General features: G+C 41.1%; 1 protein-coding gene across 8 annotated transcripts in view; it reads right to left on the bottom strand.

The window, feature by feature from the left end:
• The window catches only part of CSDE1 (cold shock domain containing E1), a 71,289-nt gene extending 55,404 nt beyond the window's left edge, over nucleotides 1–15,885 (bottom strand). For 4 of the 8 annotated variants that reach the window (XM_089685418.1, XM_089685425.1, XM_089685421.1 and 1 more), the window contains exons 1-3: nucleotides 15,754–15,885; nucleotides 6,882–7,267; nucleotides 2,676–2,835 (exon numbers count right to left, since the gene is read on the bottom strand). In XM_089685418.1, the coding sequence (XP_089541544.1) occupies nucleotides 2,676–2,801 (126 nt within the window). In that variant the 5' untranslated portion in view covers nucleotides 2,802–2,835; nucleotides 6,882–7,267; nucleotides 15,754–15,885. Of the gene's footprint in view, nucleotides 1–2,675; nucleotides 2,836–6,881; nucleotides 7,268–15,027; nucleotides 15,046–15,753 lie in introns of those variants that run through there. The other 4 variants (XM_089685424.1, XM_089685426.1, XM_089685419.1 and 1 more) reach the window with 3 other exon arrangements.
• Nucleotides 15,886–16,344: the final 459 nt, after the last annotated feature.

Genomic DNA, 16,344 nt, shown 5'->3' with positions numbered 1-16,344 from the left:
GGTTAGCCTCCCACTGCTCTTAAAAGGGGCTTCCTGGCCTCAGCTAATCACAGGGAACCCCAAATGGGTCTCCCGCAGCTAATCATAAACCGCTCCATTTGCAAGCGTGAAGGAGACATGGTCATGTGTCAGTTTTTCGATTTGTGCACCAATGAGCAGATTTCCCTTACCTTGAAGTCCCAAAGACAGAGGAAATCTCTTAAAATGTGGGGCATTCCCCCCTTAGCGGTCAATGAACTGGTGTAAAACCATTATAGCCGAGAAGGGTTAGAACCTCTTTGTTTTGTCCAGAGATACATGCAAACTGTGAACATTAGCAAAGGACACAACTAGTTCATACAATTACTTCTATGAATCAGGTCATGTATTGTAGAGGAATATACAGCGCCTTGAAAAAGTAGTTATACCCCTTGAAAAATTCCACATTTTGTCATGTTACAACCAAAAACGTAAATTTATTTGGATTTTATGTGATAGTCCAACACAAAGTGGCACATAATTGTAAGGTGGAAGGAAAATGATAAATGGTTTTAAACATTTTTTTTTACAAACAAATACCTAGAAAGTGTGGCGTGCATTTGTATTCAGTCCCCGAGTCAATGCTTTGTAGAACCACCTTTCTCTGCAATGCAGCTGCAAGTCTTTTTGGGTAAGACTCTACCAGCTTTGCACACCTATAGAGTGAAATGTTAGCCCATTCTTTGCAAAAATAGCTCAAGCTCTGTCATATTGAATGGAGAGCGTCTGAATGGCAATTTTCAAGTCTTGCCACAGATTCTTGAATTGGATTTAGGTCTGGACTTTGACTGGGCCATTCTAACACATGAATATGCTTTGATCTAAACCACTCCAGTGTAGCTCTGGCTGTATGTTTGGGTGTCATTGTCCTGCTAGCAGGTGAACCTCCACCCCAATCTCAAGTCTTTTGCAGACTAAAAGGTTTTCTTCTAAGATTGCCCTGTATTTGGCTCCATCCATTTTCCAATCAACTCTGACCAGCTTCCCTGTCCCAGCTTAAGAAAAGCATCTCCACAACATGCTGCTGCCACCACGTTTCACGGAAGGGAAGGTGTGTTCAGGATGATGTAGTGTTAGTTTTCTGCCACACATAGCATTTTGCTAATCGACCAAAAAGTTCAAAATTTGGCCTCATCTGACCAGAGCACTTTCTTCCACCTGTTTGCTGCATCCCCCATATTGCTTCTCACAAACTGCAAACAGGACTTCTTATGGCTCTCTTTCAACAATGGCTTTTTCTCCAGATTTGTGGAGTGCATGACTAATAGTTGTCCTGTGGACAGATTCTCCCACCTGAGCTGTGGATCTCTGCAGCTCCTCCAGAGTTACCATGGACCTCTTGGCTGCTTCTCTAATGCTCTCCTTGTCCAGCCTGTCAGTTTAGGTGGATTGCCATCTCTTAGTAGGTTTGCAGTTGTGCCATACTCTTTCCATTTTCAGATGATGGGCTGAACAGTGCTCCGTGAGTTGTTCAAAGCTTGGGACATATTTTTTCTTTTTTTTTTTTTTATAACCTAACCCTGCTTTAAACTTCTCCACAGCTTTAGCCCTGACCTGTCTGGTGTGTTCCTTGGCATTTATGATGCGGTTTGTTCAATAATGTTCTCTAATAAACATCTGAGGGCTTCCCAGAACAGCTGTATTTATACAGAGATTAAATTACACACAGGTGGACTCTATGAGGTGACTTCTGGAGGCAATTTGTTCCACTAGATTTTAGTTAGGGGTATTAGAGTAAAGAGAACTAAATGCAAATGCATGCCACACTTTTCAGATATTTGTAAAAAAACACTGAAAACCATTTATCATTTTCCTTCAACTTTACAATTATGTGCCACTTTGTGTTGCTCTATCACATAAAATCCCAATATAATACATATACGTTTTTGGTTGTAACATGACAAAATGTGGAAAACTTAAAGAGGTATGAATACTTTTTCAAGGCACTGTAGCCGAAGCAGCAATTGGGAGTATTAAAAGTACTATTCTGTAATGAGCAGTTGGGAGGGCTAGAAATATTTTGAACATTCAGCAAGTGTCAGCTATCCTCCAAAAGGAAAAGAACAGTCCCTGTACTCCACATACAGTATTTTAAAAGAAACATGGTCACAGCAATCTGCAGAACAATCACCATCTTCTTCTGAAAGATCTGCCTGTATACAGCTACAAATTCTGCTCACTCATTTGTGCAATACTCTACCATATAGCTAGAACGCCATACAGCAAACTACTACTAAACTGCATGGCAAAACAGGTGGAATGGATAACTATACACACACGAAATAGAAACATCTTGAGGGAAAGTAGGGTTAAAAATAGATTGCACTATATTCTAATTTCAAATAGAAAAAGAAAAAAACCCCACAAAACTCTGGTAAAAGGTTTAAGAGTGAATAATGGCATTTCAAAGAAAGCAGCATGAGAATTACTAAAGGGGAAAGATCCAGAATCAAAAAGGAAAAAAAAAAAAATGGCAAGTTAAAAAAACTATGCTACACAAAACAAAAATGGGATGTAAAACTAATGATTGATGGGAATGCAAAAAAAAAAAAATTAGTAAAAAAAAAAAAAAAAAAGTTATTGTGGCATGTGCCACAAGATCCGCATGGGCTAAAGTGAGGGATAAATCATTAAGCTAATATGGTGAAATAACTTACTGATCGGCCATAAGGTGATAAAGTCAGTCCGACAGGAGATGCATTGCCCAGGTTGGCACTAACGTATGCAGTAGGGGGAGAAGACGGCATGGAAAATTCAACAAATTCTTTCCAGGTGCTTGCCATGTTCCTATTCCTGATTCAACTTAATTTTATAATGCTGCATATAACAAAATCAAAACAAGACAACCTGATCAATTCACATGCAGCTGTAAATGCAAAAAGCTTGCAAGATGGCAGCTTTAGGGTATGTAAACAGGTTAGGGTTCAGGACTATGATGAACAATGAAATGCCAATTTAACTCACGGTTATGAAGGAACGCAGGATGGAAGATGGGCAGCAACACAGGAAAGACAAGAATACAAGAGTCACAACTCCCACAAAGCACTTTCCTCCAACAAAATTAAAAGAAAACACAAGCAACACACATCCAAGCACACATACAAGACATAAAAAAAAAAAAAAAAAAAAAAAATCCACACAGGTTACCATTAAGGATGCAGGTTTAACATTCAGAGTAATGGGTGCAGTAGACCAGACAACTAGATGACAATCCAAAAAGATTTTATATATATTGGTTTTGTGCAAGGTTTTACTGTGCATTTTTACCACAACAGAGTTCCCATCACACACACACTAAGCATGATCCCTAAATAGTTGTCTTATCACAGTTGCGAAGCTGCCCTGCATAAGAAAAAAAGTTAGTGAATCATGCATTTGTTCGTTAACCATTTTCATCAATATTCATTGTTTCCAAAAGGTTTTCCTCCCCCAATTCACTTGTATATTTACGCAAACATTAGGAATTTAAAAGACCTATTTGGTCTGCAACTTTACATTAGGATGTCAGGGACTTTAAATACACCTTGTCAGATCTGATTTCGAAAGTCCCCACAACAGAAGGCAGATTAAACCTATTTCTCCTACTGCTCTCCTCTGTTCCAACACTTTAGCATCTGAAAGCCTATTTAGCACTTTCAGTAGCAAACGTGAGCTGGTTCTTTCCTCAAAGCCCCTAAATTAATGAAGGCCTCAGCAGTGACATGGAATTGATGGGTTGGGGGGCATGCAGGATCCAAGGAAAGAACCCAGACACAGTGAGGGACAGAGGTATTTGTCATTCTGGAAGGTATCAAATGGAGATGTAGGAGAAATGTACCACTGCAAAGATACAAAGGGGGCTATTCTCCAAATCTGGAGAGTGCAAAATCATGCCTACTTCTGCATATAATAATATTCAGCTTCCAGGTTTTATTGCCAAAGCTTAATTGACCGAGCTGAGGTTAGACACCGATTGGTTTCTATGCAGAAGTGAGCCCAATTTTGTACTCTACAGCTTTAATAAATAAACCCCACTATCTAGTTTAGATACCAAAAACTAAAATCTGACAAGGTCTCTTTAAATGTGAATCTGCACAAACCCAGATAACATCTCTGGGTGGACACTACAAGTGTCAATCTTAAAGCATCTTGTGGCACAGACCAAGTAAAGCCCTCAAGCAGCTTGGGTTGGATTCCTTGTGCTCTCAATGATCAAGAGTATGAAACACCACCACAAATTGTTCTGTTTTGTTCAAATGAGTCTATGACAAAACCGCCACAGAAACAGTCCTGTGGCCATTAGCAGCCAAGTAAAGATGTTTGGCAAGCACACCAGAGCAATGCCATATTTTAGTCATGAAGACATCCAGCTTTTCTAGACCAAATTTTATACCAGACTTTTCATATTAATGAGCCGTCAAAATTATCAGGAGTTGCCACCCATTGCACTATAGTACTGCTATGAAATAAAACATAATAAATCGCCAAGTACACAAATGTGGTCCTAGAAGTGTCTGCATATACCTGCAGCAACTTCCAAGTTTCTTGTAAAAGCAAAATTTCCAGCCATTCCTCAGAATGCCAAAGCTTGCCTGCCTCCTAATATTCCTATTGGTCACTGAAGGAGCACATCACTTTACAAGTATACAAAAATGTGGGCAAGGTAAGTGCTAGATGCAAGCCCTGACATTACTTGATGTGTTTGACTTTAACAGTCCAGCATTCGACCATAATGAAAGATCTTCAGGGATCACGATGAAGACAAAAATAAAAAAACCTACTTTAAAAGTTTCTGGAATGTGTTCAGGTTCCACTTTAAACCCGGTACACATGGGCCAGAAATCAGACAGTTCCACAGGCCAGACTTTCAGTCCATGTGTACAACTCCAACAGAAACCAAAAACCAGCACTCAAATCTTCTTGCTGCACTGAGAACACGGAATCTAGCACTCGCTGGAGGTGCCGCCCTTGATGGATCAGGGAATCTTGTTACTAGCAAAAGAGAAAAAAAAAATAAAAACAGGGTACACTCTCCTCATGCATTACCATAAGAAATTATTATAGATCTATTGCTCCGAGTAAGGGAGTTCGACTCCCGAAAACACGTTAGCACTTTTACCCGAGGACCTCTGCTATCCACGACTGGCATCTTTGACTCCTTGTCTCTGTTTTTATGACCTTTTTGGTTTGTATATATTTTGTAATTTTATAATAAATTTCTTTATTATCACGGTAATGCACAAGGAGAGTGCACCCTGTTTTGCTCTTTTTTCCATGTGTACAACAGAAGCTGGTCTAATGACCGCCTTCTTTTGAATGGGCATGCTGGAAAACCAGCATTCGATGGGGAGGAGTTCTCCGGTTAGAAAACAATGTCTCAGAGGGAGATATCCCTGCATCAATATCGCTTGTGTTGATGCAGGAATCTCAGGATTTTTTTCGTTCAACCCGCTGGTTGAGTAAAGATACTTTAGAAGATCTTATGGCTTCAGAAAATTAAGGCATATGGCTATGAAGATTTTTAAAGTGAAGTGGTTAACTCGCAGGATATTTTCTTGACCTAACCTTAAAGCAAAACTCCAGACATTTTTACAAAATTTATAAAGTTCCTTTTATGAGGCCATGTTAAATGCTCACCTTCATGCTAGTTACTGTAGAATTCATTGATTTGCTGCAACTCTCATTCCATGAAGGGATCCTGTCATTTAGTTGCCATATTCCACCTTGGCTTTTCAACAATACAGGGTGTTCTGTGAACGAACAAGCTGCCTAGTGACTGGATTTTTTTTGTATGAGAGCCATAGTACTAAAGTATATCACTCACTGTATGATCCAGCAGGTACAAATCAATTTCTACAGTAACAGGACCGAGGTGAGCATTTAACGCACCTCACAAGATGACCTTCTGGTACCACTCCTCTCTATGCAGCCAGTGAAGTAGAACTCCCAACCTACATACTCATTTCAGATGGATGATCTGACGAGTAAGCTAGAGGATCTTTGTCACAGCCAGAAAAAGGAACAATTTTTGGAGGAAGCTGGCAGATGCAACACACGCTTCTAACGCTACAGTATCGCTGAGCCGCAACATTAAAGTATCCTGCCAAAGCAGTATGTTAAAGTCCTAAATAAAATCCAAGTGATTAGTAGGTTTTAAAAATGTAAGACTCAGTTCCTCAAGGGCACAGTCACACGTGCGTTGAACCAATGTACGTTAAAAATACATGTATTAATTTGTTGCACAAGGCACCACACCTGCGCTACATGTTATGCGATTCCTTGTGAAAGGCACTTCAATACATTGTACAGTAGATAATGTATCACAGCACACTAAAACATATATAGTGGGTTGCGATGCACAAAAAAAAAAAAAAAAGGGAAGAAGAGGTAGTGCCTTTTTTCATCCATTGTGGCGTATTCAACAGCCCATTCAAAATAAATGGGTTGCCTCAAAACACATGTTGACATATGCTATGATGCACATGTTAACGCATAGTAACAAATCACTATAATGTGAATGGGCCCAAAGTCTGAATCTCACATATTGAATGAAGCATTGTGGCTCTCATCTGCAAGCTCCAATGCATCTGCCATTGCTTAACTGTACTGGAGAATCTGCATTTTGTCACTGCAGTTGCGCCCCACCCCCACAAGTGAACCACATGGGAGGGGGGGGGGGAATCCTAAAACACTCCAGATTCAAAATAGAAATGGAACCAATTCAAAAGCGTTTGGCAACACTACATGTTACACTTGCTACGCATTGCAACATTAACAATGTGAGGTTAGGTAATTAGGCAAAAGTTATTATTAGGTACGCAACCAAAGAGTTGTGAGCTCACAAGGAAATCCTGGAACAGTTATTGTTTATGACGCAAACCCACCTTCTTGAAATACCAGGTATTGCACTTTCAGTAGTATTTACCAATTCTCGCGGCCAGCAGATGCTTCAAAAAGGTTGTCAGTTGCTAGTATTTAAAAAGAGACAGTGAGAGAAAATGATCTATCGAGCTAAGAAAGACAACTCCCGCTGCACAATGCAAAAGCAGAGTACAGCGCTGAGAATAAAACAAAGACTAATAGCAGCGTTGGGATGTGCTCTTGTGTAGCTGTTAGGTAGGCACAAACTTCTTGTTTCAGATCAAGCGTTGTGTCTTCAGCGCAAATTCTCTTTGGTGTTATTAGTTACGATTGTGGCAGATGTTCCTTGACTGATCTGAACTTGAAGCAGCAGTTTCAGGTGGTAGTTTCTGTTCTGTTACACTTCATACTACAAAAAAAAAACAAAAAAAAAAAAACGTACAATGTTAATATTAATGTAAAAAACTGTCAATATGATATTTAAAATGACAATATAAACACTGTGGAAAAGATATCACATTTTAAGCATGTAAATATTTGTGCCATTGTTTATATCCATGCAGGGCAAATATACTCAGCTGTAGTACAAGAGCCTCCTGGTGTCCTGGCAATAAAGGACGTTATCCGACGACAGTTGCCTTCATTCTAGCAACAGGTTACTAGGCAGAACTATCTGCCTGCATCCTAGCAATGAAGGACACAAGGCAGCAATAGTCACCAGCACCGTAGCATCCAACAGGCTGCATTAACACTGTACATTAGCAAACCATGCTCCAGTATTACATGTACAACAAAGAGCATTTTTTTTTTTTTTTTTTAACCACACACTACACAGGGTCTGGTGTCCTAGTTGTCATTTCCATATGGCCATGTGCATCTACCATGATAGCTTTCAAGTTCCTTTATCCCACCACACTATAACAGGCCTGCTTTAAAAAAAAAAAAAAAAAAAAAAAAAAAAAAAAAAAAAAGAAGAAGATACTCCAAGATGGTTTCATGCACCAAGCTCTGCTGGGCAGAAAGGGTGCAATGTTTTGTATTTTTCTATGCAAAAGACTGAATCACTCTTGAGTGCAGGACAGTTTCTCACAAAGCTACTGCATACAATTCCCATCTCATAGCCAATTTTGCTAAAGAAAATTGGTGTCTTCAATAGCTCTACTTTAGTTAAGATGCAAACTGTTCATATGTTATACTGAATGCAGTGGTGTTGGGCTGCAACATAGATGTGGAGCAAATCAGAACTACCTGAATTTGGCGCACAAGTCACTGTCAGAACCAAAACTATTGCAGATGTTTTTAAATTAGGTGCAACACATTAACAAGAGCAAATAACACTAGTAAAGTGGCGCAGCAAGAGTATTGAATTTTACTGAACATTTTTACATAATAATGTAAAAGGCCAAGTCCACCTTTAGTAGCATGTTATCCCTATATCTAGGGTGTTCTATATTACGGTGCATCTCTCCTCCCAACCCCCTCCCCCTGTGAATAGGATTTTCTCCCTGCACCCATTGTCAACTTAAACAGTGTGGCTCTGCCCACACAGCCACATCATTCACACAGATCTGTGAATGAATGAGCTGCAAGTTCCATCTGCCACTGTGGCAGACATCTTACAGTTCTCAATGAGACCGTTACACGACAGAAAGACCCCACAAACTACGTGGAGCGCTCACTAGCACCCTGGTAATTAATTGAAAACGACAAGCCGTCAGAACTCCATGAATGAGTCAACCGTGTAGGCAGAGCCTCCCATGGCAGCGTTTTTTTCAAAATTGTGACAGCAGGCACAGGGAGAAACCCAGCCCGCTGTCACAAGTGTAGGGGGGTTGGGGAATCCGCAAGAGGCTGCAGGAGTGAGAACATATTACATGCTACACCCATTTTTAGAGTGAAACATGTAATATGGTCCCAAAGGTGAACTTATCCTTTAAAGTGGACCTGAATGTAAAAAAGTCCATATCAGCTATGTTATAGGAAACATCAAAAAGTCTTAAAAGCAGTCTTTGGACAGCTGCAGTGTCAGAGGGAAGGAAGTGTTTGATACACTAGCAGATTTAAATACACTAACAAATTGAAGCAAAACTCCAACTCACACTTGCATCAATAGTTTAATTTTTTTGGTATAAAGATCAGGTGCGTGGATCCTACAACCAATATAGGTGACTAACCATTTGACTTCTGTTTCCTTGCGGCCTTTAACATGGTTTGAATAAAAGCGTTAAAGTGATACTAAAGTCGTTTTTTCTTTCTTAAAAATATGAATGTTATATTTATCTGCTGTGTGCAGTAGTTTTATACAGAGCAGCCCGGATCCTTCTCTCCTGGCCCCTCCCTCCTGTCGAGGGCCCCCACAGCAAACAGCTTGCTGTGGGGCACCCAAGTAGACGTACGCCCAAGCAGCTGCTCTGTGTGTCCATTCACAAACAGAGCAGCAGCTCAGTCCCTCCCCCTCCTGATTGGCTCACTGGCGGTGACTGACAGCAGCAGGCAATAACTCATGCTGTTGCTCAGTCAATCAGGAGTGAGTTTCTGGAGAACCAAGGCTCTCGTAGACATTGCTGGATCAAGAGGGGGCTCAGGTAAATGTTAGGGAGGGCTCTGCTACACACCTTGAGACTTTAGAACCACTAGAAGGCAAAAAAAAAAAATAAATCCTGCTTACTGAGCTCCTATATGACTAGTTTATAATTGAAAGCAGCATGGCTAGCGGGGATTGAAAACTTAAATGACATGATAGACATTGAGCATGTTCCTTACATCAAGGTAGAGAGTTTATAAGCAATGTAATCTGAGAAAAACATCAAGACTGTGAGAAGAGACCAATGTAATACAATTCAGTAAACTTACCACCTGCTGAAATCTAGTGTCTTATCACTGGAAACAATTTAAGAAAGTCAATTAAATGCAAAGATACCATTTTTTGCAGCCACATCAGTACGCATGTTTATACTTTTAGATAGCATCAACTGACCCTCCTTCCAGCTGCTATTGTACATGGAACAGCAGGAAGGTAATATAGCAGGTTTAAACATTTATATTAGCTGCATCTAAAGTGGTTCTAAAGCATTAAGGATTTTTTTACCTTAATGCATTCACTGCATTAACCACTTGCCTATAGGGCACGTATACCCCCTTCCTGCCCAGGCCAATTTTCAGCGCTGTCACACTTTGAATGACAATTGCGCGGTCATGCAACACTGTACCCATATGACATTTTATCATTTTTTTGAGACAGACAGAGCTTTCTTTTGGTGGTATTTAATCACCTCTGGGTTATTTGTTTGCTAAACAAATCAAATACCACCGAAAATTTTGAAAAAAAAAAAGTTTTTTTTCTTAGTTTCCATTATAAAATTTTGTAAGTGATTTTTCTCCTTCACTGATGTGCGCTAATGAGGCTGTAGTGATGGGCACTGATAGGCTGCACTGATGGACACTGAAAGGTGGCACTGATGGGCATTGACAGGCATCAATAATGGGCACTGAAAGGCAGCACTCATATGGCACTGATAGGTAACACTGAAAGGCAGCTCAGATGGGCACTATGTGGCATTGATGTGGCACTGGCAGGTGGCATTGATGAGCACTGACAGCTGGCACTGCTGGGGCTACACAGATCAGGACACACTGATCATCAGTGCACATGTCCCCTCTAAGTAAAGCCGATTACCGGCTCTCCTCTCGAGCTGTCAGCGTGACAGCTCGTGAGGAGAGAAATGCCGATAACCGGCATTTCCCTATTTACATGTGATCAGCTGTGATTGGACACAGCTGATCACATGACCGAGCCGACACCTTCGGCTCTTTCCGTTGATCGGTGATCCGCTGTGTCCGAGGGACACAGCACACCACCAATCGCCGCACTGCGTGCTTCCGGAGCCGCGCATGCATGGCTAGAATGGGAGGACATCATATGACGTCCTCCCAGAACAAGAGAACCGCCTTGCACCCATCATTACCTTATATGGCGGACGGTGGTGAAAAGTGTCTACTATTGAAAATATAGGGTACTGAAGTTTGTCGCCATTTCACAAGCACACACGAATTTAAGGTTTGGCATGTTGCATATTTACTCTGTGCAACCTCATCTTTTATATTTTACAAAAAAATAGCGTAATTTATTGCTGTTTTGTGCCCTAAAATTAACTCAAATTTATTTTTACTTAAGTTTTGCAGTAATATCATGCGACATAAAAAATTTGAACTACAACTATTTTATCCTCTAGGGTCTCAGATTTCAGAAAATATATGTTTGGAGGTTTTGTGTAATCTTCAATCCTAAAACGATTTTTTAAATTTGTGCAAAAAACGTTAAAAAAAGGGCTCTGGCAGCGAAAGGAAGGATGAGCACGACACTCTCCTTTCCTGAGGAGCACGCATTTGGTGCTCATTACACTGCAAGGTCTCTGTGCTCCCTGCTAGTTCGTGGGTGCCATGCTGCAGACAGGCAGGGTTGGGAAAAGGCGATAAACAGCGCAATGTTAAAAATATTAAACGTTTAAGTCACCTTAAAGCCCCTTTTGATTTTAAAAGGCCCAGACATTCCTAAAAGCACCTCAGATTTAAATACGGGTTTGGTTAAAACTTTTTTTTATCTGGACAAGCATATTGTCATGAGGATCAAGTAGATTGGAACCCCAATTTAGTCCCTGGACAAGTAGTTTTTTTAAAAAATGTCCACACCTCTGATTAAAATACTTTAAGGTTCTTGTTCTGTCCTATGGTGAGCAAGAGCTCTCACTACATTGTCACACAACCACAACCACCTAGCTGTTATTTTACAGACCTGATGTGGGGTGGGGGGGCTTGTTACTAGAGATGTAAAATTTCCAGAAATTCTGAAGCCATGAGGGGAAAAAAAAAATTTTCCCCTGATTTTCTGGGGAAAAAAATAATTTTGGGAAAAATTTAAAATATATTTCAGTGTGGAGTAGTTTTAGAAACTGAAAATAATTTTGTTACACTGGGAATGTGAAATGCAGTGTATATGAAAGTAGTATGCTTGAAGTAAAAGTACAGCTTATTCAGTAGCACTAAACTTTATTTTTAACATTTGTGATGATCCAGAAGCAGCAGAAAGTATTTCTGGAATGAGAACCCTGGAGGGAAATGCTACTTGCACTCATTATGGTCTTTTCATCATTTAATGCAGTAAAGTTTTTTTTTTAATGTCTTGAGGGCACCTCTGGCACACAAGGATGTGTTTTATCATCCTCAGTACATTTGAAAAAGAATATTTCCTCTCACAATATTTGTAAATTGCAGCTTTGCTCTCAGCAGAAATTGCACTGCGGAAATGTTTCCAAACTCTAGATGTTGGTTTATCTTACTGAGAGGATGAAAAGAAAAACCAATTTACTGAACAGACTATAGGGACACATTATGCTGCAATGATGTAGAAAATTAATAGGAATCATTTAAAGGTTATAAAGATAAACTAATTTGTCAGACAAATGTATCCCCCCTTCCCTGTAAATTAAGGCCTGAGAGGAGGACAGAAACTATCCATCTGCTGTGTCCCAACAATCACCCAACTTTAAGAGGTACAAAATGGAGTCCAAAAGCAAACTAAACTAAAGCCTTTTCCCTACAGTCTTCAAGTGGCAGAAATACATATTTCTCGTTTGATAACTGCACTGAAAAGTACAGTGTTACTTTAACTATATTCCAGGATCTTCTTGTATTCAGCTGACAAAACTTGCTATAATTTAACCCCTTCACGCAGGAGCCTCCCAGCTCATTAAGGGGTTTCTGACGCTAGGAGGAAGGGGGGGTTTAGGGTCATGTGACCGCCATGATTGGCTATCACATCAGTCACATGATCGGAAAGGTCCCAATCACAAGGAGAGATCCGGACCTTTCCATGGGACGTCAACATGTGCTGGGAGTGTGCAAGACGTGCGCTCTCAGCACATTTGTTTACAAATGGTACGCAAATATGCGGCCGCTCGGCGTCAAGGCCCAGCTGCCGAGAGGCCACATATTTGCCTGCTGACAGTGTGAAGAGGTTAAGACTACGTAAAAAGTCTCAGAAATCTCATTAATGGTATTCAGACTATATAGAATGAAGACATGTCATACCTGAAAACCCTTCTCTTCAGAGAAGCCTAGCCTGCTTCCACGTAACAACTGTACTTTTATTTGAGGTCATCCCCCACAGTTATTACCTTTTGCATCGCTTGAACCTCCCTCTTAGATTGTAACAAGCAGAGCTCTCCGATTCTTACTGCATTGGAATTATACTGTCTGCCCTTATGTTATTAAGTACAGCATATATGGTTTGTTCTATAAAAAATCCTGTATAATCCCACATAATAAGGTAATTCCAGAAAAAACAAAAATAGCTTGGGAAAAAAAAAAAAAAAAAAAAAAAAAAAAAAGAATAATCCTAGCACTGGGCACAGAGATAAGTGAAGGAAAGATGGCCTCCACTCACCTCTATGCTCTTGGGAGGACCAGAGTGACGTCACTTCCTGTTCCGACACCTTGTAAACAAGACCATTTTTTTTCTAAAGCACTAGATCAATGCTTTCTTTGATCAAATGCTTTACACTGTAGAGAAGAGATGTGGCGTCTTATTGACCCCATATCTCTCCATAAAGAGGACCTGTCACTGCTTATTTCTTGCTTATTCTTATTATTGCTTATTTCTTGTGGTAGGACTAAAAGTGTTTTTTTTGTTTTTTAATATAGGGACAAAAAGGACATTACATTTTTTTTGCAAAAAAAAAAAAGTTTGAAGTTCCCCCAGTGCTCACGCGTAGTTGTGAGCGCAAAAGTAGGCCACACCCACATGTGTAAACGGTGTTCAAATCACACATGTGAGGAATCGCCACAAATGTCAGAGCAAGAATTCTAGCACCAGACTTCCTCTGTAACATTATTTCAGGTACTTATATAGCGCTGTCAATTTACGCAGCGCTTTACATACTGTATATATTGTACATTCACATCAGTCCCTAACCCTCAAGGGGCGTGCAATCTAAAGTCCGTAATTCACATTCATACATACATACACATATTAGGGCCAATTTAGACAGGAGCCAATTAACCTACCAGCATGTCTTTGGAGTGTGGGAGGAAACCCACGCAAGCACAGGGAGAACATGCAAACTCCATGCAGGAGGCGATATGGTCGGGAAGCGAACCCATGACCCATTTACTGCAAGGCAGACGTGCTAACCACTGAGCCACTATGCCGCCCACTAAGCCACTTTAACCTGTAGACATTTTTAAAGCATCACACATACATATTGTTTTTAAGTACAGTAGTTTGACGCCATTACACAAGCGTGCGCAAGTTTAAAGCATGACACGGTGGGGATTTACTCATCTTTCATGTTTTACAAAAAAATTTGGGTAAATTTTAAAAAAAAAAAAAAAAAACACCTGTCCATTTCAGTTAAGTGCATCCTGAATTTTCAGTTTCAGCGCATCACTACTGCCAATAGTATTGTTATATATATATATATATATACACACACACACACATATATATATATATATATATATATACACCCACATACATATACATACACCCACATAAACACACCAGTTTGCAGGTGCTATAACTTTCACGCAAAACCAATATACACTTATTGGTTTTTTTTAAATCAAAGACGTGGCAGAATACATTTTGGGGCAAAATTTATAAATATTTTGTTTTTTATTTTGGCAGAAAGCAAAAATATTTTCCTTCCTCAAAATTGTCGGTATTTTTGGTTTTTAATCGCAAAAATTACCACCAAAAGAAAAGTTCTGTCCGAGAATAAAAAAAACAAAAATGGCATATTAATGCATGACCATGCAATGGCCAATTAAAGTAGCGCAGTGCAGTATAGCAAATAAAGGCCAGGTCATTAAAGGGGTAAACCCTTCCAGAGTTGAAGTGGTTAAATAAATGGCAGTTGTTTCTGATGCACAGGGCCTGAGACTAAGATTTCTAGTCAGTAGAAGGTATTGTGGGTTGCAGCCAGAGAGGGCACACAGCAGCCCTTCCCTATTCTGATTCCTATATACATTCATAGGAGAAACCAAAAAGGAGACGATTTCAACATTGTCCTTCCTGTCCAGTGAGTCATACGACGCAGGAGTTACGTAATAATGAAGCATCCCTGTAGTAAAAGCTAATAATACACAGCTAGGGCCGTGTTCGGTTCCTACCCAGCAAAAATAACATGCTGCGTCGGTCCGTTGATGTACCAACCCAACAGGACTCTCGTAAACATCGCTCAATCAGGGAGTTCGCTCGCTGAGATTATTGCGACACTCAGCTGAGGAAAAATGGATCACTGCATTCAAGAAGCACGTTCCTCATCAGAAACGCGCTGCGCCCTGGTGCTTGTAGTTTCTATCCGAGGCTACAGCGCTCAGCACGCCGCCTACAAGTACTACAACTCCCACAACTCTTCGCGCTGCTCTACACGACGGTCGGCTAGTACCCTACACCAGCCAGCTGCGTACTAGCAACTCCACCCGCCACCTGATTGGTCGTCTCGACATTCGGCGCACGCCTCCTCCCCTCACCGTGAGCCTTTGTCCAGCCGCTACTGCTTTGTGTGATCCGGGCGGGCACAGCCCTGACACCCGTTCACCGGCAATGGTAGCCGCTTCATTAAAAGCCTGAAGAAAAATGCAATGGAAACGCCAATTACGAAACCCAATGACACCAGGTCCCTCCCTATTTAAACAGCAAACTTAACACGAGGCCAACAAGCCAGGAGCGCAACGCTGAGGAGCTGCAGATGACAAAGCACCTATCCCATACACTCCCTCAGTGTCGCACCGACCCCTAACATAGGCCTCGCTCTGCCCCAGCCCTCACACACCTCAGCGCTACACATAATTCCATTTTCCGTCAGATAAAACGACCAATAAATGCAAACTCACCCCAACAGCTCACAGCACTATCACCAGCGCCGCCATAAGCAGCACGGCACATTACGTAGGAATAAAACACGGAGCTCTCGCGAGAACTTGTAATCCCACGGGAGATGGGACTGCACATGCGCGGTATTGCGCTGAGAATGCGGCGCTGGCTAGAGACCCGCGCATGCTCATTGGGGGGCTTCCAGCATCCTGTGGGTGATGTCATGTTGGCTGGAGCCCAGTGTTTTCATGTGTTGTCCTAACGGTGACCCCGGCCTCGAGAAATGGGATGTTGAAGCTGGTTTCATCACCAGCAGCAGACAATTTTGGTGTAGGTTTTGGCTATGGAAACAAAATAATTTTCATTAACTAAAGTGACAAAGTAAGTTTAAAAAAAAGTTTTTATGCGCTCTCTTAACCCCCTGGCAGTATTCCCGAGTGTAGCTCAGGGTAAAGTTTCAGTACCACAAGCGGTAACCCCGAGCTACACTCGGGCTTACCATGCGGCTCTGCTCCGGGATCCCTCGATCACTTACCTTGTCTTGCGCTCCGCGACGTCCCTCCTGCAGTGTCCCATGTAATCTCCTCCAGCGGATGCCAGCATCTGTCCTC

This window comes from Staurois parvus, unplaced genomic scaffold, assembly GCF_062004578.1.
Source record: "Staurois parvus isolate SC_StPar_1 unplaced genomic scaffold, SC_StPar_1.0 ptg000375l, whole genome shotgun sequence".
NCBI lineage: Eukaryota > Metazoa > Chordata > Amphibia > Anura > Ranidae > Staurois > Staurois parvus.
The sequence above is the reverse complement of the archived record's forward strand: the minus strand, read 5'-3'. Positions and strand labels throughout refer to the sequence as shown.